General features: G+C 35.4%; 13 protein-coding genes and 3 non-coding genes across 16 annotated transcripts; 7 read left to right on the forward strand and 9 right to left on the reverse strand. All coding sequences in view use genetic code 12, as the record gives it.

The window, feature by feature from the left end:
• Positions 1-172: 172 nt before the first annotated feature.
• On the forward strand, positions 173-1,579 carry DEHA2E19910g (mitochondrial 37S ribosomal protein MRP4; the record flags this gene model as incomplete). The annotated part of the gene is made up of 1 exon (XM_460171.1): positions 173-1,579. One exon carries the CDS (start codon positions 173-175, stop codon positions 1,577-1,579), a length of 1,407 nt encoding a protein of 468 aa, XP_460171.1.
• A 70-nt stretch (positions 1,580-1,649) lies between these two features.
• Positions 1,650-2,060, reverse strand: DEHA2E19932g (DEHA2E19932p; the record flags this gene model as incomplete). The annotated part of the gene is made up of 1 exon (XM_460172.1): positions 1,650-2,060. The coding sequence occupies one exon, from the start codon at positions 2,058-2,060 to the stop codon at positions 1,650-1,652; it is 411 nt and encodes a 136-aa protein (XP_460172.1).
• A 169-nt stretch (positions 2,061-2,229) lies between these two features.
• DEHA2E19954g (DEHA2E19954p) lies at positions 2,230-3,489 on the reverse strand (the record flags this gene model as incomplete). Its single annotated transcript, XM_460173.1, has 1 exon — positions 2,230-3,489. The coding sequence occupies one exon, from the start codon at positions 3,487-3,489 to the stop codon at positions 2,230-2,232; it is 1,260 nt and encodes a 419-aa protein (XP_460173.2).
• Positions 3,490-3,719: 230 nt separating this feature from the next.
• On the forward strand, positions 3,720-5,258 carry DEHA2E19976g (DEHA2E19976p; the record flags this gene model as incomplete). Its single annotated transcript, XM_460174.1, has 1 exon — positions 3,720-5,258. The coding sequence occupies one exon, from the start codon at positions 3,720-3,722 to the stop codon at positions 5,256-5,258; it is 1,539 nt and encodes a 512-aa protein (XP_460174.2).
• Positions 5,259-5,380: 122 nt separating this feature from the next.
• DEHA2E19998g (DEHA2E19998p) lies at positions 5,381-5,677 on the forward strand (the record flags this gene model as incomplete). Its single annotated transcript, XM_460175.1, has 1 exon — positions 5,381-5,677. The coding sequence occupies one exon, from the start codon at positions 5,381-5,383 to the stop codon at positions 5,675-5,677; it is 297 nt and encodes a 98-aa protein (XP_460175.2).
• Positions 5,678-5,796: 119 nt separating this feature from the next.
• Positions 5,797-6,597, reverse strand: DEHA2E20020g (DEHA2E20020p; the record flags this gene model as incomplete). Its single annotated transcript, XM_460176.1, has 1 exon — positions 5,797-6,597. One exon carries the CDS (start codon positions 6,595-6,597, stop codon positions 5,797-5,799), a length of 801 nt encoding a protein of 266 aa, XP_460176.2.
• Positions 6,598-6,739: 142 nt separating this feature from the next.
• DEHA2E20042g (DEHA2E20042p) lies at positions 6,740-11,734 on the reverse strand (the record flags this gene model as incomplete). Its single annotated transcript, XM_460177.1, has 1 exon — positions 6,740-11,734. One exon carries the CDS (start codon positions 11,732-11,734, stop codon positions 6,740-6,742), a length of 4,995 nt encoding a protein of 1,664 aa, XP_460177.2.
• Positions 11,735-12,500: 766 nt separating this feature from the next.
• On the forward strand, positions 12,501-14,120 carry DEHA2E20064g (DEHA2E20064p; the record flags this gene model as incomplete). The annotated part of the gene is made up of 1 exon (XM_460178.1): positions 12,501-14,120. The coding sequence occupies one exon, from the start codon at positions 12,501-12,503 to the stop codon at positions 14,118-14,120; it is 1,620 nt and encodes a 539-aa protein (XP_460178.1).
• A 152-nt stretch (positions 14,121-14,272) lies between these two features.
• Positions 14,273-15,397, reverse strand: DEHA2E20086g (DEHA2E20086p; the record flags this gene model as incomplete). The annotated part of the gene is made up of 1 exon (XM_460179.1): positions 14,273-15,397. The coding sequence occupies one exon, from the start codon at positions 15,395-15,397 to the stop codon at positions 14,273-14,275; it is 1,125 nt and encodes a 374-aa protein (XP_460179.2).
• A 516-nt stretch (positions 15,398-15,913) lies between these two features.
• Positions 15,914-15,995, forward strand: DEHA2E20108r. Its single transcript has one exon. It is a non-coding gene; the product is annotated as a tRNA-Ser (tRNA).
• Positions 15,996-16,279: 284 nt separating this feature from the next.
• DEHA2E20130g (DEHA2E20130p) lies at positions 16,280-17,320 on the forward strand (the record flags this gene model as incomplete). Its single annotated transcript, XM_460180.1, has 1 exon — positions 16,280-17,320. One exon carries the CDS (start codon positions 16,280-16,282, stop codon positions 17,318-17,320), a length of 1,041 nt encoding a protein of 346 aa, XP_460180.1.
• A 56-nt stretch (positions 17,321-17,376) lies between these two features.
• DEHA2E20152g (DEHA2E20152p) lies at positions 17,377-22,170 on the reverse strand (the record flags this gene model as incomplete). The annotated part of the gene is made up of 1 exon (XM_460181.1): positions 17,377-22,170. One exon carries the CDS (start codon positions 22,168-22,170, stop codon positions 17,377-17,379), a length of 4,794 nt encoding a protein of 1,597 aa, XP_460181.2.
• Positions 22,171-22,341: 171 nt separating this feature from the next.
• DEHA2E20174g (DEHA2E20174p) lies at positions 22,342-23,013 on the forward strand (the record flags this gene model as incomplete). Its single annotated transcript, XM_460182.1, has 1 exon — positions 22,342-23,013. The coding sequence occupies one exon, from the start codon at positions 22,342-22,344 to the stop codon at positions 23,011-23,013; it is 672 nt and encodes a 223-aa protein (XP_460182.2).
• A 218-nt stretch (positions 23,014-23,231) lies between these two features.
• Positions 23,232-23,313, reverse strand: DEHA2E20196r. Its single transcript has one exon. It is a non-coding gene; the product is annotated as a tRNA-Ser (tRNA).
• Positions 23,314-23,914: 601 nt separating this feature from the next.
• On the reverse strand, positions 23,915-24,601 carry DEHA2E20218g (DEHA2E20218p; the record flags this gene model as incomplete). The annotated part of the gene is made up of 1 exon (XM_460183.1): positions 23,915-24,601. The coding sequence occupies one exon, from the start codon at positions 24,599-24,601 to the stop codon at positions 23,915-23,917; it is 687 nt and encodes a 228-aa protein (XP_460183.2).
• A 452-nt stretch (positions 24,602-25,053) lies between these two features.
• On the reverse strand, positions 25,054-25,127 carry DEHA2E20240r. Its single transcript has one exon. It is a non-coding gene; the product is annotated as a tRNA-Val (tRNA).
• Positions 25,128-25,237: the final 110 nt, after the last annotated feature.

The following is a 25,237-nucleotide window of genomic DNA, read 5'->3' on the forward strand; positions in this document are numbered from 1 at the left end:
TTATCTTTACCTCTAAGTATTCCTATATCACACGACATTTGAAAATGTCGCTTTGCTTTGTGTCGTGTGTTTCTCAAATTTGAAAATTCCGAGCGAAAAATTTCAATATACCTTCAGTCTATAGGTTGTCCAACGTTGACTTAGGTTTATTGTAAGACTAGTAACGACCAAAATGATGGGCAGTTCCAAGTCGTGTGTTACCTTTCACCGAAGTATAGTCCGTGGTGCATTCCTTCGCCGCCAGGCATACTCTACTGCGGCTGTAGAGGAAAGATCATTGGAACAAATGAGTCAAAGAGAATTACGTGAAAAAGCGGTAGCTGAAGCACTTGCAAGAGAAGAAGAGGCGGCTGCTAAGGCCAAGGCATTACGTGAATTGAAGAATCAAACTAGAGATTTACTTAGCACTTTGAATAAAATACCATCTACTTTAGTCAACTCCAGATTACAGAAATTACAAGGCGAGTTAGACGGAATTTCAAATCAAGAAAAGGTCAAACAATTGGATCAAGAGTTGGAAGAATTCATGTTTGAAAAGATGAACTTGCCACAATACGAAATCCAAAATAGACCATGGGCTGTTGGACCTAAACAGACCATTTCCAGTGGTGAGCAAGGAAAAGATGACGATGCATCTACCCAAATCAAGTCTACCACATCCAATTCATATACCAGCCAATTTCCAAACTTAAAACCAACCCCTGATTATAAACCATATTCAACACAAGAATTATATTTAAGGCAGTTGGCGCATTCCCGTCAATCTGGTAGTTTAGGTTCCGAATTATCCAACATTTACAAACCAAGAGATGAAGTCAGAAAGCCTCGCAGTATTTCAGAGACTACTATTTCTACATTAATGGCTGCCGGGTGTCATTTAGGTCATGCCAAGGCTATGTGGAGACCTTCTACCCAGCCATATATTTATGGTGAATACAACGGTATTCATTTAATAGACTTGAATGAAACTTTATCTGCGCTTAATAGAGCAACCCAAGTCATAAAGGGTGTCGCTGCTAAGGGTGGTGTCATTTTATATGTTGGAACCACCAAGAATTGGGAACAACATCGTGCATTGGAAGAGGCTGCTAAGAGAACCCGTGGTTACTACGTCTCTAAGAGATGGGTCCCTGGTACTATCACTAATTTTACGGAAGTTACTAAACAAATAGGAGGTAGTAGTAGAATTGAGGTCGACATGATGGACCAACCTACTGATCGTAAGTTGGGTGAGGAAACCTCTGGTAACCTCATCAAGCCAGATTTAATAGTCTTATTAAATCCTGTTGAAAACAGGAATTGTATTAATGAGTGTATCAAGCAGAGAATACCAACTATTGGTTTATGTGATACTGATATGGAACCATCCTTGTTGACCTACCCAATTCCATGTAACGATGATTCGATGAGAGCATCTTCCTTAATGACTGGTATTTTATCTAAATCCGCCGAAGAAGGTTTAAACGAAAGATTAAACCTTTCCAAGGAATACAAAACTGCTCAATCGAAGTTTGGTAACAAATTAGCACAAAAAACTGCAAGAATTGTTAATTCTAGTACGCGTTCTGCTACTGCTTAAATAAATTATATATATATTGTAGATAGTCCTTTTGAAATAATATTCATTAACAAATTATACTTGTACAAACCTAGTAATTCATATGAATTACCTTATCATTATCATTAGTGTCGTTATGTTTTGTTTTTAACCCTTTCTCTTGCACCTCTTGTAGAAAACGAAGTTTATGAGACTTCTGTGATACTATATACGCCTTAACATCTTCATCTTCAATATCATCCTCATTACAAGCCATATTATGTTCCAATGTATCAGCATCGATAACTAAATTAGATAGTTCAATTCCCTGTGGTCCTTTAAATATTTCAGTAGTCCTTGAATTATCTTGGCTCGACTCTGATAAATTTTTACCCATACCCTTCACCCGGAAACTACTTCCTTTGGATTCGACAAATAACCGAATATAATTCCTCTCGTCATCATTAGTATACACGTTATTGTGATACTGTAAAAATTCCAATTTTGAAATGGTTATAGTCATTACTATAACTAATGTCTTCAGAAGTGAATTTTTCCACCCGAGAGCGTTAAATAGCTGCTTATGCACTACAAGCTGCAAATGAAAAAAATTAAATATTAGTTAAATAATGTATATAAATAAGCTTACTATAGACAGTTACTAGGATACCAAGAAAGCCTTCGAGGTGAAATTATTCGGTTTTCTTGGTTTCGTCTTCACCAGACTCGGTTTCTTCCTCATCTTCGTCATCACTTCTTTCATCCTTAGTACCACCACCAGCAACGTATCTCCACAAGATACGGAAAATCAAAAATAACCAGTAGGCATTAACAATCTGCAACGCACCAATTAAGAAGAACACAATAGGTTGGGAAATCCAACATTTATATTGCTGAGTGTCCCAGTTAAGTTCCCATTCTCCGACGTTTCTAAATTCAGTTAATACAGACCATAAGATACGTAAATTGAGGTAGTGTCTCAAATAGATCCAAATTCCAACAAACAAAACGAAGAATGGGCCTGTTAAAGGAGAGTTCAAGTAGTTCAAAGTTTTCGAAGTAGCCAAGAAGAAGTCAGAAACATCCATAGTGATATAAACTGCTAAGCCCATCCAGGTAAAGTGGAAACGGTACGAACACCAGATCAATGCAATGGTAATAATGTGGTGCAATACAAGCTCTTTGAAATCCTTACGAGGTTTCTCTAATTGCAAAATCAAAACAACAGATTGTTGGACCCAAAATGCTGCTTGACCCAAATAGTACACCTTGAAGTAAAAATCATGGGTCTTGTGGGGGTAGCTTTCGTAAAATGGTAATGTTTCAAAAAACCATAATGGTAAGGTAGACATAATCCATAACCCAAATGGACCAGAAAATCCATAGTAGAACATCGCGTAGGTTTGTTCCATAAAACGTTTAGCTTTGGCCTCCTTGGTGATATTCAACCAAGTAGCGGTGGGCCTTAACACGCAGCACATCAAAAACTCTCTTAAGAATGTGAAAAAAATCGCATAAAATCCAACAAAATAGAAATCGTTCATACCTTTACCATATTGGTCGGAACCTTCAATCTTATACGCTGGGATCATCATAGCTTCTAAAACCTGATGGATAATGGTATCTGGTCCAGAAACCAAAAATGCTCCCAATGCTGCCAATAACACGAGCAATGGATTAATCCAGGTATGTCTGTACGTGATTTCTCGATATGCAACTCCTATCTTCTTCACTATTGCCACATCCGAGTCTGACTCCTTCGACAATTCAACAATTCTGGCATCCGACTTCTTTCTTTGCGACTTAGACGTGTACAGTGTAGCAAATGATGGTGAGGTGTCACCAACATCAATATTACCAACTGATGATCCACGACGACGGAGACCTGGTTGGGCACCCAGAGACGTACTTGGTCTTAGTGGTGACAAGTTCTTCTGTTCTGGCGACGGCATTCTTATCTCTTAACTTAATATGAGAGAAGCGCTTGTGTAACGGATGTGAACAGTCTTTATACTTCTTGGTCGACATCGATGTTTTTTTAACGTAAATAAAATGATTATGTAATCGGGCCAATTTTTGTCCCCTATCATGAATCACTATCATTAGTTAGGGTTGCCTCCTTTATTAATCGATCCAATTGGTACATTATAGATACAAATCCGGAATAATAGGGGCAGAGCGTATGTTTGGAGGAAGACAAAGTAATAATAAAAGCAACGACTCTTTGGAGCAGCTAATAAATCGTGCAACGGATGAGACGTTAACCAATGATAACTGGCAGTACATTCTTGATGTATGTGATAATATTTCCAGTAATCCAGAAGAGGGTACAAAGCAGGGAATCAAAGTGGTTTCGCTGAGATTAGCATCGAAGGATGCTAATATTATACTTCGGACGTTGTCGTTGCTTGTGGCAATGGCAGAAAATTGTGGATCAAGAATGAGGCAAGAGATTGCAACAACATCGTTTGTGCAAGAATCGTTATTAAAGAAGTTTACCGATAGAAGGTTACATAAGACGGTTAAATTTAGGGTGGCGGAAGTGATAAAGCAGTTGCATGATTCGTTCAAAACGGATCCATCTTTGAAACCTATGACCGATGCCTACAATAGACTCGTTAATGATTATAGCCAGTATTCGGCAGAAACGGCCGATGGACCGGCTAAGCCAGCAAAGAAGGAGAGAAGTAGACAGGATAAGAAAAAGGAAGAAGACGAATTGCAGAGGGTATTAAAGTTATCCTTACAGGAGTATGAGCGAGAACAGACAGTTAAGAAGAGTTATTTGAATAATAAGCCTTTACCACAAGCGCAAAATGAGTCGCAATATCAAGAGCAACCGCGTCAGCAACAACAACAGCAACAGGTTTTACAAAACCAACCCATGCATAGTACCCCAACTGGTCAGCAATCCACCCAATCACCCGCTGAATCACAAACTATAGCAACTGTATCCAAAGTTCGCGCATTATATGACTTAATATCGTATGAGCCTGATGAGCTTTCATTTAGAAAGGGGGATATAATTACGGTGATTGAGTCTGTTTATCGTGATTGGTGGAGAGGATCATTGGTAAATGGAAAAACCGGTATTTTTCCGTTGAACTATGTCACTCCAGTGGTTACTAAGACCCCACAAGAGTTATCTCGCGAATTAGACGAAGAAAACAGACTTCTAGCAGTGGATCTGAAAAGGATAGATAAACTTTTGGCATTATTGTCTTCAAACCCGGAAACCATCAATGAAGACGAAATAACTAGGCTTTATGGCGATATTATTCCTCTAAGGACATCTTTAGGCAAATTCATCGACAAATACAATGTTAGAAAGGAAGAGCTCCTGGTATTGAATTCGCAATTGAACAATGAAGTCAAACTCTACAATGATTTGATGGATAGCTCAATTTCGCAAAGGGTCACTCACCAGCCCAGTGGAATGTCTATGGCACCCTATCCTACTGGAGTTGCTAGTCCGACTCATAGTAGCTTTCTGCAAGCTAATCCATCTATGCTTCACCAGCAGCCTACAAGTAGCGGCTTCGGAAATGCGAGAGGAAATAGTTCTAATGAGTATTTTCACTCACAACAGGTACCACCCACTTCGTTCAATCAACAATCACAACCACATTCACAGCCACAACCACCTCAACAATCAGGACCTCAAAGACACAATACTGAGTTCCTGAACATTAACAATTTTCCCAACGTAAATAATATATAGGCATTCATTCTCATAATATATTACAATAATCGATCGAGCGCGATTTCATTTTTATCTGAAAACATTCATAATCAGTCACACCAACGTAGCAATAATTTAATTAACCATATAAGTACTGAATAATGTCAAACCCCTTGTATTCACATAGAGAACAAGAAAATAATCAACGGTTTGACAATCTAGCTCAGACTTTGAGTCAATTCCGTAATACAGTAAACAATGATATTCATGGATCAATCCAACAAGAAAATCTGACATTAGATTTATTAAATGATAATTTCAGTCAGTTAATGCATCTGGTCAAAAGAACAAGTGGCGATTTACGAAATGTTATGAATAGAAATGCAAGTCTTACAAAAATTGTGGGTCTTATATTGCTTGCATTTTTTGTAATTTGGATGTTGTACAAATTAAGGTAACGAAACATAAAAGAAGATTTTGTATTTAAGGTAGAACCTAACAAACACCATTTATGGAGATAGCATTCAATTCTTCAAACCTCATGCATATATAAATATATATTCAGAAGAATAAACATCTATTTATTATGAACCACGTCTGATCCTAGTCTATAGTTACCAATCGCTTGACCCCAATTGATTTTCGATCTAGTAACTGGCAAAAGTCTTCTTAAATTCTTAAAATACTTTTGGTTTAACTCATTGAAGTCTTCTACAATCTTCAAAGTCATTTCATTTTCAGCATTATTTATAAAATTAACAATTTCACTTGCATTGCTACTAGATAAAGTGCCACTAGTCAGTTCCTCAAAATTCAAGCGGACATTACCATCTTCGTAGTAATGAATATCTAATTTTGCTTCACCTTCAATAGATCCTGATTTTATCTTGTAATGAGATTTCCATAATCCAGTATAGAAATTTTCATAGTTCAACTTCTGCCCAATTATAATAATTTGCAAGTCAGAACCATCGGGAACAATTGTGAACGCATACTTTGATGGGTAATGGTCTTCACCATATTCCGTTAATTTCTTAACTAACTCGTCGAAATAAGCCGGATACTTCACTTCAGGCTCATAGTCTTCAAAGTCGATTGCAGTTTGCTTATGGAGATCGATATTGAACAATTTTTTACCAATAAAGTCAATATATTTTGTTGACGACTCATGCTTATTTATCTTCGATGCAATATAGGTCGAAGAAAACACTCCCGAATTCTCATTTATGTACTTCTCAATTGCTGTATTTACTGTTGAAGAGTTGGATTTACTTGACAAAATTGCTGACAAATCTTGACTAATCCCATCCAATTCACCAGGTGGTGATGACTTAACTAATGATGATACAATGGTATCTAATCCAACTGATGAAGACATGTTTTGGTAACTATGATCAATTGGACATAAGTAGCGGGATTACATAGATAGAAGGAGTAGAACACCTACGAGATACTATTGTTATATGCAGTATATATTCATATTTTTGATTTATACTCTGTACTATATATTTATATTTTACTTACGACAATAGGAAAGCACCGGCACCTTCATTTACAGCCTGAAGTAATTTTTCTCTCATAATACTCTCCGATGAATAATTTGGAAGTTTAAGATAATTAGCGCAAGTCATTACACTAGGCAAATAATCATCATCCTTTAACCCACTATCAGCTTGTTTCCTAACAACTGTGAAGACCGGTCTCAAAGCTTTAAAACCACCAATGGGCAATTTTGGAGCCCCTGTTAAAAACTGTAAAAATGCTCTTTTCTCAATATCATTAAAACCAACAAGAATATTGATAAGCCTTGTAATTGATTCCGATTCCTTGGTATAGCCGTGGTTAGCATTAACTGCAGATGGCAAGGTCTCAATAGACCAGTCTTCCTCTGCACTTCCAAATAACTCAACTAATTCTTCTGGTGAAAAAATTACCAATGAAGTAATAGGAAAAACTTTCGAGAATCCATCCATAAATGCCTTAGTTTGATGCACAATACCAGAATATAAAGTTGCCTCTAGAACCTTATTAATGTATGTTTCGAGGTTGCTAGAGGTTACTGGGGTATCATCTCCATTTGGAATTAATTCATATTTGGGGTATCCCGGAACAATAAATGATAATGATAAGTCATTTATAGTACAATCATCAATCTTTATATTATCGCGGTCATGTTCTTCAACAGTTGAAAACTGTTCGGCATATTTCAATAGATGTTCCATAGAATCAGCTAACTCTGGATCGACTAGTCTAAGGGTTGCCATATTTGCCAACTTTTTGACATCCCTTCTGGCTGCCTTCTGGATGCCATTTTGATTAAAAAATTGAACAAATTTCAAAAATACCGGATTGAAATTGAAATCAATTATTCTTGAATCCAATAGAGCTCGAGCAATAAACTTACCTAAATTTGAAAAGAAATACAAAACCTTACGCCCATTTTCACTTGAGGCTTGAGATTTGTCCAATGGCGCAGGAAATAAGCCAGTTTTGGAAAATATATAATCATCTTCATTATTGTTTGCCAGATCATAATCTCTCCATAATCTTAATTTCTTCTTGGAAAATTCTTTGGAAACGGTCGCATAGAATTCTAACGTAGGTCCTAGACCAGACCCGACTTCATCAAAATATTCTATCTCTAAAATTCCAGGTGATGATCCATATAAGCCTAATACTTTAACTGCACTCTGCAATATCAGATTTCTAGAAAGCCTTACCTTATGTCTTGTTGGCCTACCCAATTGAGGTCTTTGATTATTGATACTATTATTATCTTCTATTTCTTGATTAGTTCTAATTTGCCATTGGTGAATCAATCTAGAATAACCAAATGATGTAGATTGCAATAGGAAAATTCTCGTATCTAGCGGGAAAATGAATGGAAATCTTTTAGTTACATTAATACTCCAGCCAGGTAAAGTACCACTTGCAACAACCAATGGCTCTTCAAGTTGCCGGTTCAATTTCACTGTGAGCTTCCAATTCATAAAACAGTCATTGGAAACGCTACTCATATTTGGATTGTTATTCTTAACAAAAGAATTCATCTCAAATAAGACCTTTAGCAACTTTAAAATATTAATTGTATTTTTATCATAGTTATCAAGATCAGTAACATTGACATTACTATCGTAAAATATTGGTTTCGTTTCTGGTTCCGGTGCAACATCTACTTTACGATAGGAGACGTTATGAATATTTGCCCAAATCTTAGAAGAGTCTACAGTTTCGTCAATTTTTGTCTGCAATGACCTGTAAACTGCACCATAGATTGTAGTTTCATTGGGAATTACTTCTCCGTCGTTCAAAAATTCAATAGTCCAAGACGATTCATTTGAATCTCCTTCTTTATTCCCCTCAGAATCATCTCCTTTCTCCTTTTTATAATCACCTTCATTTCCTAATCCATTCAATTCATCAAGAAAGTGCAATCTCTGTTTAATGAATGTATCGATTGATTTAAATGTAGCAATTGCATGAACAGACAATACCATGTTTTGCAAACCTGTTGGTAATTTATTTTCCAAGATATCACCTTCAGCAGTAAGTTTTAATTTAACTTGTCTCGCCATTGCGGACGTATGGTAGCTTTCATTATTATAGTTAGAAATTGAAGATGTGTTACCTGAGGATACTATTTCAAATGATTCACACCTGGTCAAGGCTTCTTGTAGCTTGTTGACTAGTAACAAAATGGATGAATCCTTAGACTTTATACCCGAGTTATTTACAAAAAAGACGGCTACGAATGCCTTGTAACAATCACTAAATTCGAAACCAAAGTCATATATATCCGATGTAAAGATAAATGATAGTGATTCAATTATTCCCGACGATATTAACTCAAAAGATGATATTTGAAACTCGCCATTTGATCCGCTTAATGAAAACTTAAGCCTGTTCCATGTCTCTTTCCATTGACTGAACGAAAATGACTTGATTAGCTTTTCGTTACCTAAAGTATCTCTTATACCTTCTAACTCTTTCATATGATCAGGTACCTCACTTAGTCCTCCAGAAGATCTAGATGCAAAGTAAATGTCTTCGATATTTTGAGCAACCTTAATCAGCTTACTATAAATCAATTCACTGGTCTGAGAATACTCAAAATCCCTTGTAAATTCCATATCAATATACTTATTAGTATAGTTAGAAGAAAATAGGTTTGTTCTTGTCAAATTCGGTAAATTATCATTAGAGTCATACTTCAACAATTTCAAATTATTAAGGATTGATAAGCTATCGCTGAATAATCCTTCTCTTTCAAAATCAGAAATGAATAAACCTGGAGACTTTTCAATCAACGCTTGTGACATTGAAAATGCACTCAATAATAGGCAATTCGAGTTTACTTTCGAGGCATCATCTGACCCGCTTTTCCTCGAAGAATTCATTTGGCTGATCTCGTCAACTTCGTCATCACTTTCGAGCATATCAACATCTGTCTCATTTTTCTTTTTCTTTTCAAACTGTAACTTTTGATGATTATTATTCATTGGCAATTCTTTATTCATAGTGCTTTTACTTTGATTAATCATTGACGCTAATAGGCCCGAAATCATCTCAATTCCTCGTATTTTCTTTAACCCCTTTCCATCACTAAAAGAAATAATTCTTGACAAATTAATAACGATTTTCTTACGAATTTCAAAATCCATAGTAGCTTGAAAACTATTAATTAATAATGACCAAATTTGATTCACAAACGCCCAATACGAATCTGGTATAATCTCTTTACATAAGACAACACGATTCTCATTTATCTTAATCTTCTCTTCATAATCCTCATGATTATCTTTCAAGAACGGAGAATCTCTCACGTCGTAACTTATAGGTAACAAGTAACCAATCAAATTCAAAAATTGAGAAAGTAATTCTTTAGGGGCCGCCATTAATGCTTCCACCGAAATATTATCTATAGAAGATTTCGAAGTAATGGTTTCCAAGTTCTGTTCATTGATAGATACTGATGAAATATTCAATTGTGCTTTTTGGTTTGGCTTAGTCTTAGAATATTTATTCAAGGACCTCACTATTATTTCACCAATAGAACAAGTTTCCAATATAGTTTTCGAGATTTCGACACTTACACTAGATAATATTATCAAAGACTTAATTAAGCTTAAGCATGATCCAAAATTCAAGGGTATTTTTGTAGCCTCATTTTCTGTAGAAGAATTCAGAGACTTGTTAGAACTGATATAAATAATTTCAATTAATTCCCGTAATAAAAGCTCGTTATTCAAGAATAAGTCCTCTAAGTAATCTGGTTTAAGTTTGAAACTCATTACAATTCCTGATATCGCGAGCCAACTGCTTTCAACCACGTTTGAATCTGTATTATTTCTAACAACCTCAGAAATATTATCAAATATATTTTTAACCATATTAAAATTAGCAAGCGATATGTTAGAACAAGAATTGGCCACTATACTTAAACACTTCTTTTGCGCATGAATGGTCAAAAAGTCTAAGTATTGCAAGCATGCCTTCAAGCCATTGGCTGCAATGATCATATTATGAGAAATCGGGTCACGAGAAATCATTTCTAATGTTTGTAATAATTGTTCCGTTAGATCAATACAGGTTATCTCCAAGAGCTTGTGACATAAGCATTCGACTGCATTATTATTAAGAGCGTCGTGGATGAAATCTTGGTTTACTTCCAAAAAATTGTATAAACATCTGCACGCAACCAAATTAATTTCCAACTCTTCCGTTAAATTAGGATCTTCCATAATATTAATCAAACTTTTAGCTAATTTGTTAGCAGGCACCATTCTCTCAGCCGTAATTCCGTTCATCATTAATAACCTCTCCGATAACTCATTCAAAGTTTCCAAAATAATATATGGATCATCCCGTTGGTTCAAATTGTTGATTAATCCTTGCATTTCATTGTTGTCTCTATCAAAACCACTAAACATTATACCATCTCTCATTATTCTGTGGACGACATCCGCAAATCCATTGCCTGCCGCAGTTCGCTCATCGTTATCTTCAGTTCTATCGTTATAGCTATTCGTATTCCTTCTGTCACCACCAATTAACCTCATGGCCCTCAACGGATCCGAATGCGAGTTGCTCTCATCGTCGTCTTCATCGTCGTTCTCATCCTCTAGCGCCCCCATGCGTCCACCTTGCGATCTCGTCTGAATGAGCCGGCGCAAGAAGTCCACCGGGTCCAAATCATCCTCTTCCTCATCTTCATCTCCATGGACGACATCATTTTCTTCGTCTCCCTCTTCTGCTTCCGCGTCTTCCTCTTCTTCTTCCTCGTCGCCGTCATCGTACGGATCATATTCTCTCCTTCGCATCGCCTGGTCTGATAATCTTTGCAAAGAGTCATCCTCGTCCTCAAGCTCCTCTATCTCGTCAATAAATTCGTCTGTATGATTCTCGAATCCGCCGTCTTCGTTCTCCCTCTCCAGCATATCTGAATCTACCAGGTCCAATAGATGATCTCGCGAGAATTCTGGCTTTTTATCACTGTAATTCCTAGAATGCGACATCTCATAAATTAAACACTTCCAATAATCCGAATAGCTATCTAGTACTAGCAAATAATCAAAATGAAATACTAAATATCCTTATCCGTCTAATTGGTCTACAAATCAACCCGCTGCATAACTATTACTAACAATTTTCTAGATAATCAAATGTCGCGGTTGCCACAGACATTTTCGAGACATTATTACGACATGCCCTGTCCGTCAGTTTATTATGTAACGATATGTCGGAGTGTGCGACACTCCGCGATCTCAATCTTCTCCCCACCGATAGGGAATCCCCCAATCTTTTTTTTGATTTTATAACACATCTCCAAAGCAACCATAGATGGTTTAATCAAAGACTTACAACTACGCGCTGGTGTGTAATATACATATCACGTAAAAATCGGAACAATACAAAATCCCGCGAATGCGTGGGGTTATGGTTAAACGATGAATCCCCCACGTCGAGAACAAGGTTTTGATGTGGGGCTGGCGCACCTCTTTGGAGCAGTCTGCCTAAAGCGGCTAAGGCATCCTATTGTATTGAGTTTATCCATACTATATTGTCGGAGAATCCTATTATTTTGACATTTTAATAGCTCTGACAAATTTTAAGGTCGCATGTTACGTCTTGCAGCAAAAAGCTGGAGGAGACTGGAGGAAACTGGAGGGTCAATGCAGGCAAGATGATTTTGTTGGCAAAATGAATAGTACTTTAGAAGTCCTAAATCGCCTTAAATTTGAAATTGCAATTTTTCCGTAAAGCAAATAATAATCTAATAACATGACTATCGACATAAATGATATTGATCTTAGTTCCAAAGACAAAGGGCCTGAGATCTACCACCACGAAGAAAAAGGTGCCAATGCTTCACACTATGAAGAAAAAGGTATCGCTTCACACCTTGAAGAAAAAGATGGATTAGAAATTGTTGATAAAGTGTCGTTGAACGAAGAATTGGCTCAAAATTTGGATCTTCCAGAATCATTGAAGGACTTGACAGATGAAGAATTTGAGGCATTGGAAAGACGTACCAAGAGAAAGATCGATTTGAGAATCTTGCCTATGGTTGTGTTAATTTACATTTTGAACTACTTGGACAGAAATAATATTGCGGCTGCCAGATTGGGTGGTTTAGAAGAGGACTTAGGGTTGGTCGGGTCCCAATACCAAACATGTATCTCCATTTTATTCGTTGGTTATATTTTGATGCAAATTCCTGCTAATATGTTCTTGAATAAAATGGGTAAGCCTTCCTTATTTATCTCATGTATTATGACTGCTTGGGGTATCATTTCCACATGCACTGGTGCTGTTCAAGGATATGGTGGTCTTATGGCTGTGAGAGTGCTTCTTGGTTTCGTTGAAGCAGGGTTTTTTGGTTCTTGTTTATACTATTTATCGTGTTGGTATACGAGAAAGGAATTAACCTTGAGAAACTCCATTCTTTACTCCGGTTCCCTTATTTCTGGTGCTTGGAGTGGTCTTATTGCATCTGGTATTGTTGAGAAGATGGATTATAAGATGGGCTTGAGGTCATGGCGTTGGTTGTTTATTATTGAAGGTGCCATCACTGTTTCTATTGTTCCACTTTCCTATTTAATTTTACCAGATATGCCAAAAAATACCAAGTTTTTAACTCAACAGGAGAAGGATATTGTTATGTGGAAGTTAAGAATAGAAGTCGGTCAAGATGATTCTGATCAAGAAAATCAAGAGAGTTATAAGGGTGCCTTCCTTTTGGCAATTAAGGATCTCAAAATTTGGTTGCTTACGATAACGTTCTCATTCTTGGTTGCAGCCTGTGGTGTTACTAATTTCTTCCCTACCGTTGTTGGAACGTTAAACTTCGACAACATGACCACTTTATGTCTTACTGCTCCTCCATATTGTATTGCTGTCGTCGCAACATTCTTATGGGCAAGACATGCGGATAAGACTGGTGAAAGATATTTCCATGTCGTCATCCCATTGATCATAGCATTAATATCATTCATCATATCCGCTGCCACATTAAACGTCGGAGCAAGATACTTCGCTATGTGTATTATGATTCCTTCCTTATATTGTTCGTTTACAACTATTTTATCTTGGATGTCAAATTGTGTTCCAAGACCACCTATGAAGAGAGCTATTGCGATTGCCATAATGAACTGTATTGGTAATTCGACCTCTATCTGGAATTCTTATTTGTATCCATCAAGTGGTGCTCCACAATTTATGGTTGCATTTGTTTGTAACTGTGTGTTTATTTTATGCTCCATTGTTGCAGCTACTTTATTAAGGCAGAGAATTGTCAAATTAAATAAGAGAATTGATGCAGGTACTATGAAATGGGAGAACGAATTAGGGAAAGGTAATGACGGTTCTAAAATCTCACCAGATTTCAAATACTTATACTAGATTATGTATTTGTTTACTAGATAAATAACCATTAAATAACTATTATAAATATTGCATATGTCAGAAACAACCATGTATTTCGTTAAGTATAATATAATGAGCTCGGCTTATTCGTAAATTGTCTGTAATGCAGTAATACAATCGGCAACAGATCACCGGTTGCATTTAATTATATCATTGTATAATTGGCGTTTGAGTTCAAGGATGCTCAATTTATCCTTGCTCTTATCAAATTCAAAATCCTCATGTGGTATGGGCATAATTGTTGGTTCGTCTTCGGGGTCATGATATGTAGAAACATAAGGGTGCTCTAGTGCCTCTTCCACGGTCAATCTCTCTTTGGGATCAAACACTAATAACTTCTTTAGCAAGTCAAGTCCTAATGGGTTTATAGGTTGACCTCCGAATCTTTTCGCACGATTTGGATGTCTATTAAATACCTGATCCAAGCTTAACGGACTACAATAAGGTAGCGTTTTAATGTAATTTTTAGCTCTTTGCGATTTAATGCAAGTCAAATCGGCATCAGTTGGTGTACCAAGTAATTGGAATATTAGTATCAATTGATGTCTATAATCATTTCCAGGAAACAATGGAGTACATGTAAAAAGCTCTGCCAATATGCAACCTACTGACCACATATCTATGGCTGTCGAATATTGTGAAGAGGTTAACATAATTTCTGGCGCCCTATACCACCTTGTTGCAACATATTCTGTTAACATTGATATTCCTGAATTGATTGCTAATCTCTTATCGTATCCCTCTTTTAGTATATCTAGCCTTGCTAAACCAAAATCACAAATTTTCAAGTCACAATTCTCATTCACAAGTATATTCGAAGGTTTTAAATCTCGATGAATCACATTAGCACTATGAATTAATTTTAACCCCCTCAATATTTGGTATATAAAATATTGAATATGATCATCCGTAAGATTTTGGGTAGCTATAGTTTTATGTAAATCACTTGGCATATATTCTTGAATTAAGTAAATTTCATTGAAGTTTTCAAAATTAAGTGGTTTTTGAACATCAAAGATTGAAATGATATTTTCATGCTTTTTAAAATATGTCAAAAGCTTGATCTCTCTTAAAGCTCGAAGACAAAAAAGTGGCTTTTCAAAGGGTTCAAGTTTCTTTATTGCTACCTTTATCCCAGTTGGCTTGTGTATAGCCAAACAGACGACACCGTAAGCACCCTCGCCAACAACTTGAATAACTTGGAAATTCTGGGAAATATTAAAAATAATCCTCCTAGGCTTTAACTGCAGCATTTCTTCTATAATACTTACATGTTGTCTTATCTGAATACTTCGAATACAAACTTCCCTATATATATATTCTTCTCACAAACATTCTTAATATGGAAATCCCACATTTTGCAACTTGTGTGACAGACTTTGTGAGAAAATCTGCAACCCCATTATTATTATTGAAATCTGAAACTCCAAGCAATCCATGTTACTTAAGTACGATTTTCAGCCTAGGCTATTAATACACTTTTACGGTCTGGAACGTGGGCCAGACATGCAATAATATACCGTTTGAAACATTTAATGTTACTATCGTAACTATACTAACGATCCTATTCCAGATGTAACTAGATCCTACCAATACATAGGAAAATAATTTTTTACACAATACTACCTAATTAGTCGCAAAATAACTTTATGATATATAATAAGGATAGAATTCTAGAAACTATTATTAACACATTAGGATGTTAAGGTATTACGGTATTGTTCATGACTGATTATATTTATTTATTCAACCACAAACTTCACGAACAAGGCAGCTTGTCCGAGTGGTTAAGGAGAAAGATTAGAAATCTTTTGGGCTTTGCCCGCGCAGGTTCGAATCCTGCAGCTGTCGTCATAACATTATTTTTTTTCACAATTTGAGCTTCGAATTATATTATTTTTAGTGCTTGTTCTTGGCTGTTCCTTACTTTATAATAAAACTTCGTTTGAAAAATGTAGATCTATCACGGAATAGTATTATTCTTGTACAGACGAACTGTCATGAAAAATTCTAGTGCCTGACTCCTCTAAACGACATTTGCAACAAATTATGCGACATTCTATATCGTTTAATCACTTCTCGTATAAGATGGACACTTATAATACTAAAAGCATTATAATTAAAAACTACATAGTATGATTAAAGATAATGATAATAGTAAGGTGGCCCTTATAACAGGTACCTCTTCTAATCTTGGTATCAATATAGCGTACCGTTTATTGGAACAATTGCCATCTTCCACTAATGTTACGTTAATTGTCACTTCACGTACATTACCTAAGGTTAAAGAAGTCATAACAAATATTAATCAATATTCCAAAACTAAATTAAATAGAACAGGTCAATTAGAATTTGACTATCTTTTGGTTGATTTCACAGACATGGTATCTGTTTTATCGGCATATTACGATTTGAACAAGAAATTTAAGAAGATTGACTATTTGTTTGTTAATGCTGCGCAAGGTGTTTATTCGGGTATAGATTGGGTAGCAGCGACTAAGGAAATTTGCAGAAATCCAATGGAAGGGGTCACCAATCCTACTTATAAAACTCAAAGAGTTGGGGTTAAATCAAATGATAATATGGGGTTAGTTTTCCAAGCAAATGTTTTCGGTCCTTATTACTTGATCCATAAGATAAAGCATTTATTGCAAAAAGGTGGTCGTATTATTTGGATATCATCTTTGATGTCGAATCCAAAATACTTATCGTTCAATGATTTACAATTGTTGAAATCTCCAGAGTCATATGAAGGTTCGAAAAGATTGGTCGATTTAATGCATTTTGGAACGTTCAAACAATTGCAAAGCGAATACGGAATAGAGCAATATTTGGTTCAACCTGGAATTTTTACCAGTTTCTCGTTCTTCAAATTTTTAAATGTCTTCACTTACTACAGCATGCTAATGCTTTTTTATTTAGCTAGGCTTTTTGGCTCCCCATCGCATAATATATCCGGTTTTATTGCAGCCAATGCACCAGTTACATGTGCACTTGGGAATGAAAGTCAATCTGTTAAAGTTTGCTCGGTGAGTAATAGAACAGGTAAAGAGTATTTAAGTTATCAAGAGGTGGACACCACAGGATCAGCCGATATTTCTGCGTATCTAGAAAAGCTTTGTCATGAGTGGGACTTGACTTTGAAGGATCAGATCGTTAACACTCGTCAACCGTAGTTGTATAATTAGTATTTATTATAGAAATATGAAATTGAACATAATATTACAAAGTACTAAATTTTATGATCTAAGCAATTACATCCGCAGCCACTTGGACATTCTACGTTGAAATCATTATCATTCGTACCATTAGCCCACCACTCTACCGCACAATGGGAATGTAAGGCATGCTCGCAATTTATGCAGACAACTAGTCTTTTTGTGATCACCGTGTTACATAAATTACAATACTTCAATGTGTCCTTTTTGCTTGTATTCCATGCATTTGTCCCTATTGTTTCAATAGGATTAGTCGATTTTAATGTCTTTGCGTTCTGTTTACTTTTGATTTTCCTTAATCCATATTTGCATTTATGAACATCAAATAATGAACCAGAACTATAGGTTTTATCTAATCCAGGATAATTGAACTTGAGTATTTTAATACGATTAATTGGTAATCCCCATATGTATAACATATCAGCATATTGTTCTCTGTATGTTTTGATTTTTTCTTCTTGTTGTGTATCTAATAATAACAGAGAATACACATCGTCATATAAATCCAATGACTCTACATTTTGCATCTCAATCGTGACAAAAGGTGAAGATCTAACTATATTCCTACCTTGTCTCTGATTCGAGCGTTTTTGCGAAAATGGAATATTCTTTTCTCTCTTTTGAATTTGATGTGAAGGAGTATTTTTTGTATGTCGCTGTTTAGGAGAAGTCACAAGATACGAATCTTTAGATAATCCATGCGATAGTGATAACTCTGTTGGTAAATATGATGAATTAAACGGAATAGTTTTCTTAAAGGAACCAGCTCTTTCTGAAATATGATCCCTAACATCTAACGACGATGAAATTGATTTATTATAAGAATGCACATTTACCAGTTGGTTGTCTCTCTTGAAAAGCAGAACCGATGAATTTCTATGAAAATTCTCGAAATCTGTACTTTTTAAATCATTTCTACTATCCGTAGCGAGAGATTCAAATATGGACGAATCTTTCTGGTTGTGTGGATATAAGTATAAATCGATTTGACTTTGGTCATTAGATTTTCGCATAGCTGATGTTGCGGGGGGTGGAGGCAAGGCATGGTATGGTGTATGAATCGGTATATTATATAAGTCTGGATATTTAACATTATTCGCATTCTCAAACAAGATACATGATAACATTGCAAGCATTTGAATATTTCCCTTAATTTCAAAGTATTTCATAATCTCTTTTATTAACCATGTCCTTCCGAATGGATGCGTCCCCCAATAAAACCTATGCTTATTATTAAACATTTTTTTGCTTATATCAGACTCATGAAACAAATAATTGAAATTTCTGTCATCTTTCCAATTCCTAGAATTTACTCGTACTGGATCTTGAAATGCGTCATAAGCGGGACGAATCCTATCAATTTCAACATCCTTCACCAATATCATTTCCAAAATCCTCCAAGCATCACTTATTTCCCTAAGACCATATTTCATAGCCACTTCCCCATTATACTTCGCTAATTTTTCTGGGGAATCACCTAAAACTCTGTATTCACAAGCAAGTTCATATTTGTCGGGGATTAAATGTTTGAAATCAAAAATACCTACAATATTCTTATTTTTTTTATTAGGTTTATTTCGCTTTCTCCTTTGGGACTGGTTCTCTGTCTCCCCTGGGACTGATGATTTATAATTGGATGTTCCATGGCTTGTAAGCTTATTAAGCGAACCACGATTATTACCATGAGATATATATCGATTTCCAAGTCCGACAGAAGTCTTGAGTAAACCAGGAATGCCTGCTCTAGAAGGAACATCGTCTTGTAAGATATCATCCCAATCGTTAGAAAAACTATCCTCCGAAGATGATGAAGTTATTGAAGCATTTCGCTTATTTATACTACGTGAACTCTTATCGGATTGAGAGTCATAATCATCACTTTCATTTTCTGATTCAGAATGTGATGTAATTGAGCCATCAAACAAATCCTTAGGCTGGTGTTCATTGTGCTGATGATGTGGACTATGAGTATTCAAGCTGAACCCCCCATCCGTGAACTTAAAGATATTGAATTTCTGAAGTGCTTTATTTTCTTCCTCCTCATTATTTTTCGGAATGAAGAAACAAACAAGTTGGCCTGTATGAGACCACGTTGCTCCACAGCCTTTAGGAACAGGTGTTGAATCAAAGAATTTTTTACTTGGAATTTTAGAATCTTTCTTCGATATATCGTCAAATATATTACGCCCATCGCTTATACTTGGGTCATCATTAGTATATTCATCTCTTCTAATTGAATCAGTACTTCGTATTAATTCGTCGTCGTCGTCGTCGTCGTCAGCAACAGGAATGAGATCTGAAAAGTCGTACTTATATTCTTCGGAACTCGAATCGTCTTTCATAGAATTGAATTCAATATCCGGCTGCTGGTTAATTAAATCATCTGCCCACCCTTCAGTTCCAATTTCCTGTATTAATCCATCAGGGTCAACTATATTTTCATTATCTTGATTGGAGGCTATCATTAATGAATCAAGTAGCTCAACTTTATCCCCCATTAAGTATCTTAAACATGGTTCTAAACAAAATTTTTGGTATTTATTAGTGTAAAAATGAGATATTTCGTTTAAAGATTTTAGCATCACATTTCTTAAATCTAATGTTAGTTCATGTGTTTCTTCTATTTTGAATTTTATCAAATTAGCCTTTTGCAATTTCGCTAATTTTTTAGAAGGGATCCCTTCAATGTTTTCTGTTTCTTCAAGGTAAGGATATGACTTGGGAAAAATTATTTCAATTCGTATAAATATAAGCTTTTGTTCGGGACTAACTTCATCATTTGTTTGAATAGTTGTACTGTTAGCAATATTATTAGACATATTCTCTACGTCATTTTCTTCAACATTACTTGCTAAATTATTGCTGATGGACGAAGTATTAGCATTAATAATATTAGCAGCACTATTACTATCCAATGCATTATTATTGATATTTTTAGTGGTATTATTAGAAGTATTTACATTAGCAGCAGTACTGACATTAGCATCATTAGAGTTGTCATTATCATTATTGTTTGTCATTCCTTTAGTAGTCGCAATGCTATCTTCTAGTGTTACTGATTCAGAGACACTAGATTTTGCAGGGTCCTTGGTGGTGGTCTTATCCGCTGCATTGTCGATTTCATTATTACTTGGTTCTTCCGTTTTATCGGAATTTGAAGTACTAGATTTATCAGTCTTAATATTTTCCACATAGGGAGCAGGCCCTTTTAAACTAATGACCAATTCTCCTGTAGAGACAGAGATTTTCTCAAAACGGACTTTAGGAAATTTATGCCCAACAATTGTTACTTCTTCTCCCAAATTCGAAGGCCCATCTTCGTCAATAGTTGTATTGATATTCTGATCTTTACCATTAGCTCTTCCTGTACGGCCAATACGAACCCCAGAGATCCAATCAAGATGATTCAATTGTGATGAATCGCCACTTTGTTTATGATTTTGAGCTATCTGATACAGTGCTAATGACGATAACATATCCCCTTGGTTATCACGTTTTAAATTAGCTATAGTTGTAGGAGGTTCCATACAATACGATTCATATTTATAGAATGACTTCTTCTTTTCGTCAAAATAACCTTTACCGGGTGATTGTGCCTTTGGTGATTCTTCTGGATCCAGCTCTTCGTTAGAGAAAGCACCAAGGATTTTTTGATACGATGGGTTATAATTAACCTTTTTATATAAATCTTCATCATGAGGCCACAATTTTAAATCAAAGTCTTTCGACGACCATGTAACTAATTGGTAATCTTTCCATTTATGTTTACTATCAAAGAATTCATAAGACTCATGTCTAGTCCTCCATAAAAAATCTTTCATGGCACCATTATGGCCTTTAAACGTATAAATATCATCGGCATTAATTTCTTGCGTCTTCCCCGTTTCAATAGCCATTTGATGCGCCGATTCATAGTCTATTATGTGAATTGCATCCTGTCCTCCAATTAATGGCATAATTCCACATGTCTTTGTTCTACCAAATGGCAAATTCCTTGCTCTAGCAACAGGGTAATCCGCATTCATAACAACAGTTGGTCGGACACTATTTGTTTTGTTATTTTCATTAGCAAAGTAGTTGAAATCCTTTGAGAAATCACCAGGTCCATTGCTTTCCAAATTCCAGCACTTAACCTTTTTATCATTCGAACAAGTTATAATGTTAGATAAACCATTGCTAAAATCGAGACCATTGATTTTTCCTTCATGTGCCTTATTAACTTTTAAAACCGGTAATGCACCTTTTCTAGAATCCCATATATAGAAGGAATTATCGTGACTCGAGGCAATTTCGTACTGATTCTTGTGGTTCCATTTGACTTGGGTGGCACCTGCTCTCCATTCGGCCCACCGTGCAACAGGCTTTCTTGGAGTTCTCATATCCCAACTTAATATAAATGAATCAATAGAACAGGTGGCTAATATTTCCGGGTCCCATGGATTGAAATTGATATCTGTGATTGCTCTAGTATGCTCATGTAATACATTTGAGATAGCATTATCTGATGGTCTTGCTAAATCCCATAATAGAGCCTTCTGATTTGAAGTTGATATGCACCACGAAGGCTTCACTCCATGGTGAGGCGACCATTGAACATCTGCAACCTCCCATGAAGTGATATGATGAAGCCACCGTGGAGTTGTAAATGGATCATCTAAATCAATAATAAAAAGTCCCCGTCTTCCAGCTAATACAGCATCTCTACCGTTAGGCGATAATGACATTGCCCCCACAGCACCGTCAACACGCAACAGTAGCGAATTGCCAAATGTTATAGAGTCATACGGGTCTTGCAAATTGTCTGTCATTTCATCAGTTATCCCGTACGACAATGCTATAGCTTCTAATCGTATGCTAATGATTATACTGTATTATTTTGAAAATTGATAATGTCGCGCAGATAATGAAATTAAATGAACTTCAATAAAGAAAGCCATCAAACTTTCATTAGAGTTGTATATTATAAATAAAGAATAGTTATGAGTCAGAATATATCAAATGAAGAAGGTATTAGTAGACCTATTGAGGATGATGAGTTGGAGGATGAATTTAATGATAATGTGGACGAACAACCAGGACAATCCGAATCAAACAATATAGCTTCCTCAGAAGCACCAACACAGAATACACTTCCAACTGCCACAGCTGCTATGCCAGACTTACCAGAGCTTTCAAGAAAGGATAAGAGCTTGAAAGAAGTACTTGACTTAATGGATGGTGAATTTGCTCCAATTATACCCGATGCAGTTACCGATTACTACTTAGCCAAAAACGGATTTGAGACATCAGACGTAAAAATTAAAAGATTGTTAGCGTTAGCTACTCAAAAATTCATTCTGGATGTTGCCCAGGATGCATACGAATATTCACGTATAAGAAATTCATCGTCAGTTTACAATTCTGCCAACCCACAAGTAAGAGCTAAGCAATTAATACAAGGCCAGCAATATGCTAATCAACAACTGATTACTGGTTCTGTTGGTGGGTCTGGTTCTGGTGTAGAAGGTCAGGGTGATCAGCAACAACCACTGCAACACACAGGTAGTAATGCAGGTAATCAACAAGGCAAAATAGTATTGACCATGGAGGATTTGAGCAGCGCATTGAATGAATACGGATTAAATACCTCTAGACCAGACTTTTATCGATAATTGGATGCGGTATATACATCTATATATTATGATGCTATAGTTATACATTTTAAGTGAATGATACAATTTATGATGACCTCTACTTTATCATATTTTTGAAAAAAGTAGGTTTAGCTATTCCTCTCATTATGCTTGTTACATGGCCAAATGACCCTAGCTTTCGTCTTATTGTTTCTATCTGAACTATCTCTGAATCATTACAAAAAAAAAGAAAATAACGACAGCTGCAGGATTCGAACCTGCGCGGGCAAAGCCCAAAAGATTTCTAATCTTTCTCCTTAACCACTCGGACAAGCTGCCTAACTCTGAGAAATGATAGAGAACATACTTCTCTATATAGATACTTTGCAATAGATATTATATTGGAATATCCATGAGTGTTGTATGGTAGAAAACTATAAATAGCAATCAGAATCCCTAAAAGCCACATAAAATCACACTGAGATTGGTTATCAGCCCATCTTTTATTTTTAATGGAACTAAATAGAGAATAATTCGTTAGTTTTTAGCCCATTAGTTAAGATTCAAGATTTTATTCCATTCAGCCGGGACGTTAAATATGCTAGGTAATAGAAAGTACCCTGTTTGATTAAGTTTTAAGCATGGATTCACATTTATGAAATAATAAAGAAAAATTCTAACAAATGCAAACCAATAGTAAAACGAAAAGTTTGGTTTGCATCTTGAAAAAGCTACGAATTTAAGATACGTAAACAAACAACAAGGTAAGTTGAAATTTTTCATTTATAAAGAGCAGTTAATATTATTAAAAAGCTACTATAAACAGTTATTTAGGATTCAGGAGCTACGAAAATTAGCCGAACAACTATCAAATTAAGTTTCATCCAATAGAGTGCCAATAATAAGAACTCTAAGTTAAAATTAGACATAGCATAAAATCTTATTTATCGTCAACTAAGGTCTTGAATCTAGTGTACGAGAATACACCTTCAAAGAATGTCATGAAACACCAAATAATTTTTTTAGATGTAGGCAACCTGTACTTGATAGTCATTGGAATGATAAGAAGTAAAATTTCTCCTAAATGAGCGGCATACAAAGAATAGAAAATGAGCGCAATATGCTTTTCAACAAATCTTAATCCTTTAAATGCTGCAGTAGGTAAAAAAGTAATTAGTTTTGAAGCAATTGGATCTACTTCAAAAGATTCTTTTAAACTTTGCATATCATACATTCCTAACGACAAGAAACCAAAAATAAGATACCAAACTATGGCCTGACGTGGATAGAGAACTTTCGAAATTTGCTGGTGTGAATAGCCTTGCTTAGCAGCAGCATATTTCGCCATAGAAACCAACTTTCCTTTGACATCTTTCAAACTAGTTACTTTCTTATTTTCTGGTTCAGTTGCTGATTCCCAATCAATCGACAATGTTTGTGGAGATTTTGATTTAGTCGTATCGTAGACGATAACTAATTTTGTTTCGTTAACATCCACCATGTGAACAGATGGTTTGATGATGTCACTGGCCTTAATGTTTCCATAAACAACAACATAATCTATAACGGCCAATTGGTGGTCCTTGTTCATATGCTTAATAATTCTTTGTTTTATTTCTTGCAGCATTTCTAATTACAGATGTTGGTGTATTTATTATAAATAAATATAATTTCGATCGTTTTTGAAATTGTTCAATTGGAATATTTATGCGCGAGGTCCGGATATAAATTAAAACTGATTTCTTCTAACAACCTTATACTACATAGTCGTATTCTTCTACTATTCAAGAAGAAATTAATGTTCTGAGATCTGTTACATGAGTGTTGTAAGTCAATACAGTATTTATTTAAAAATAATATAATTTTAAATTATTATTACAATTTTAATAGAAAATTGATGCAATTGCGAAATATTAGAGATACATTCAATTTACGTCTCACTTTAATTTTTAATTAAAAAATCATTATAAAATACAAATAAGTTGTTTAGTAAGAAAACAACCATTATAACCTATATGACATGAAAGATAAGAAATAAAACATTAGTAATCTAATGTCAAAAGAATAAAAAAAAGAAACTGATTTCGCCCAGGATCGAACTGGGGACGTTCTGCGTGTTAAGCAGATGCCATAACCAACTAGACCACGAAACCATTTCTGAAAATTATATTTTTGGAAGTATTTATGAGATGAGTTGTCGCAAGCTTTGAAAATTAATATATATTAACAATACCTAAATTATTCATACCAAAATTAACCAATT

This window comes from Debaryomyces hansenii (genome assembly GCF_000006445.2).
Source record: "Debaryomyces hansenii CBS767 chromosome E complete sequence".
NCBI classification, from domain to species: Eukaryota; Fungi; Ascomycota; class Pichiomycetes; order Serinales; family Debaryomycetaceae; genus Debaryomyces; species Debaryomyces hansenii.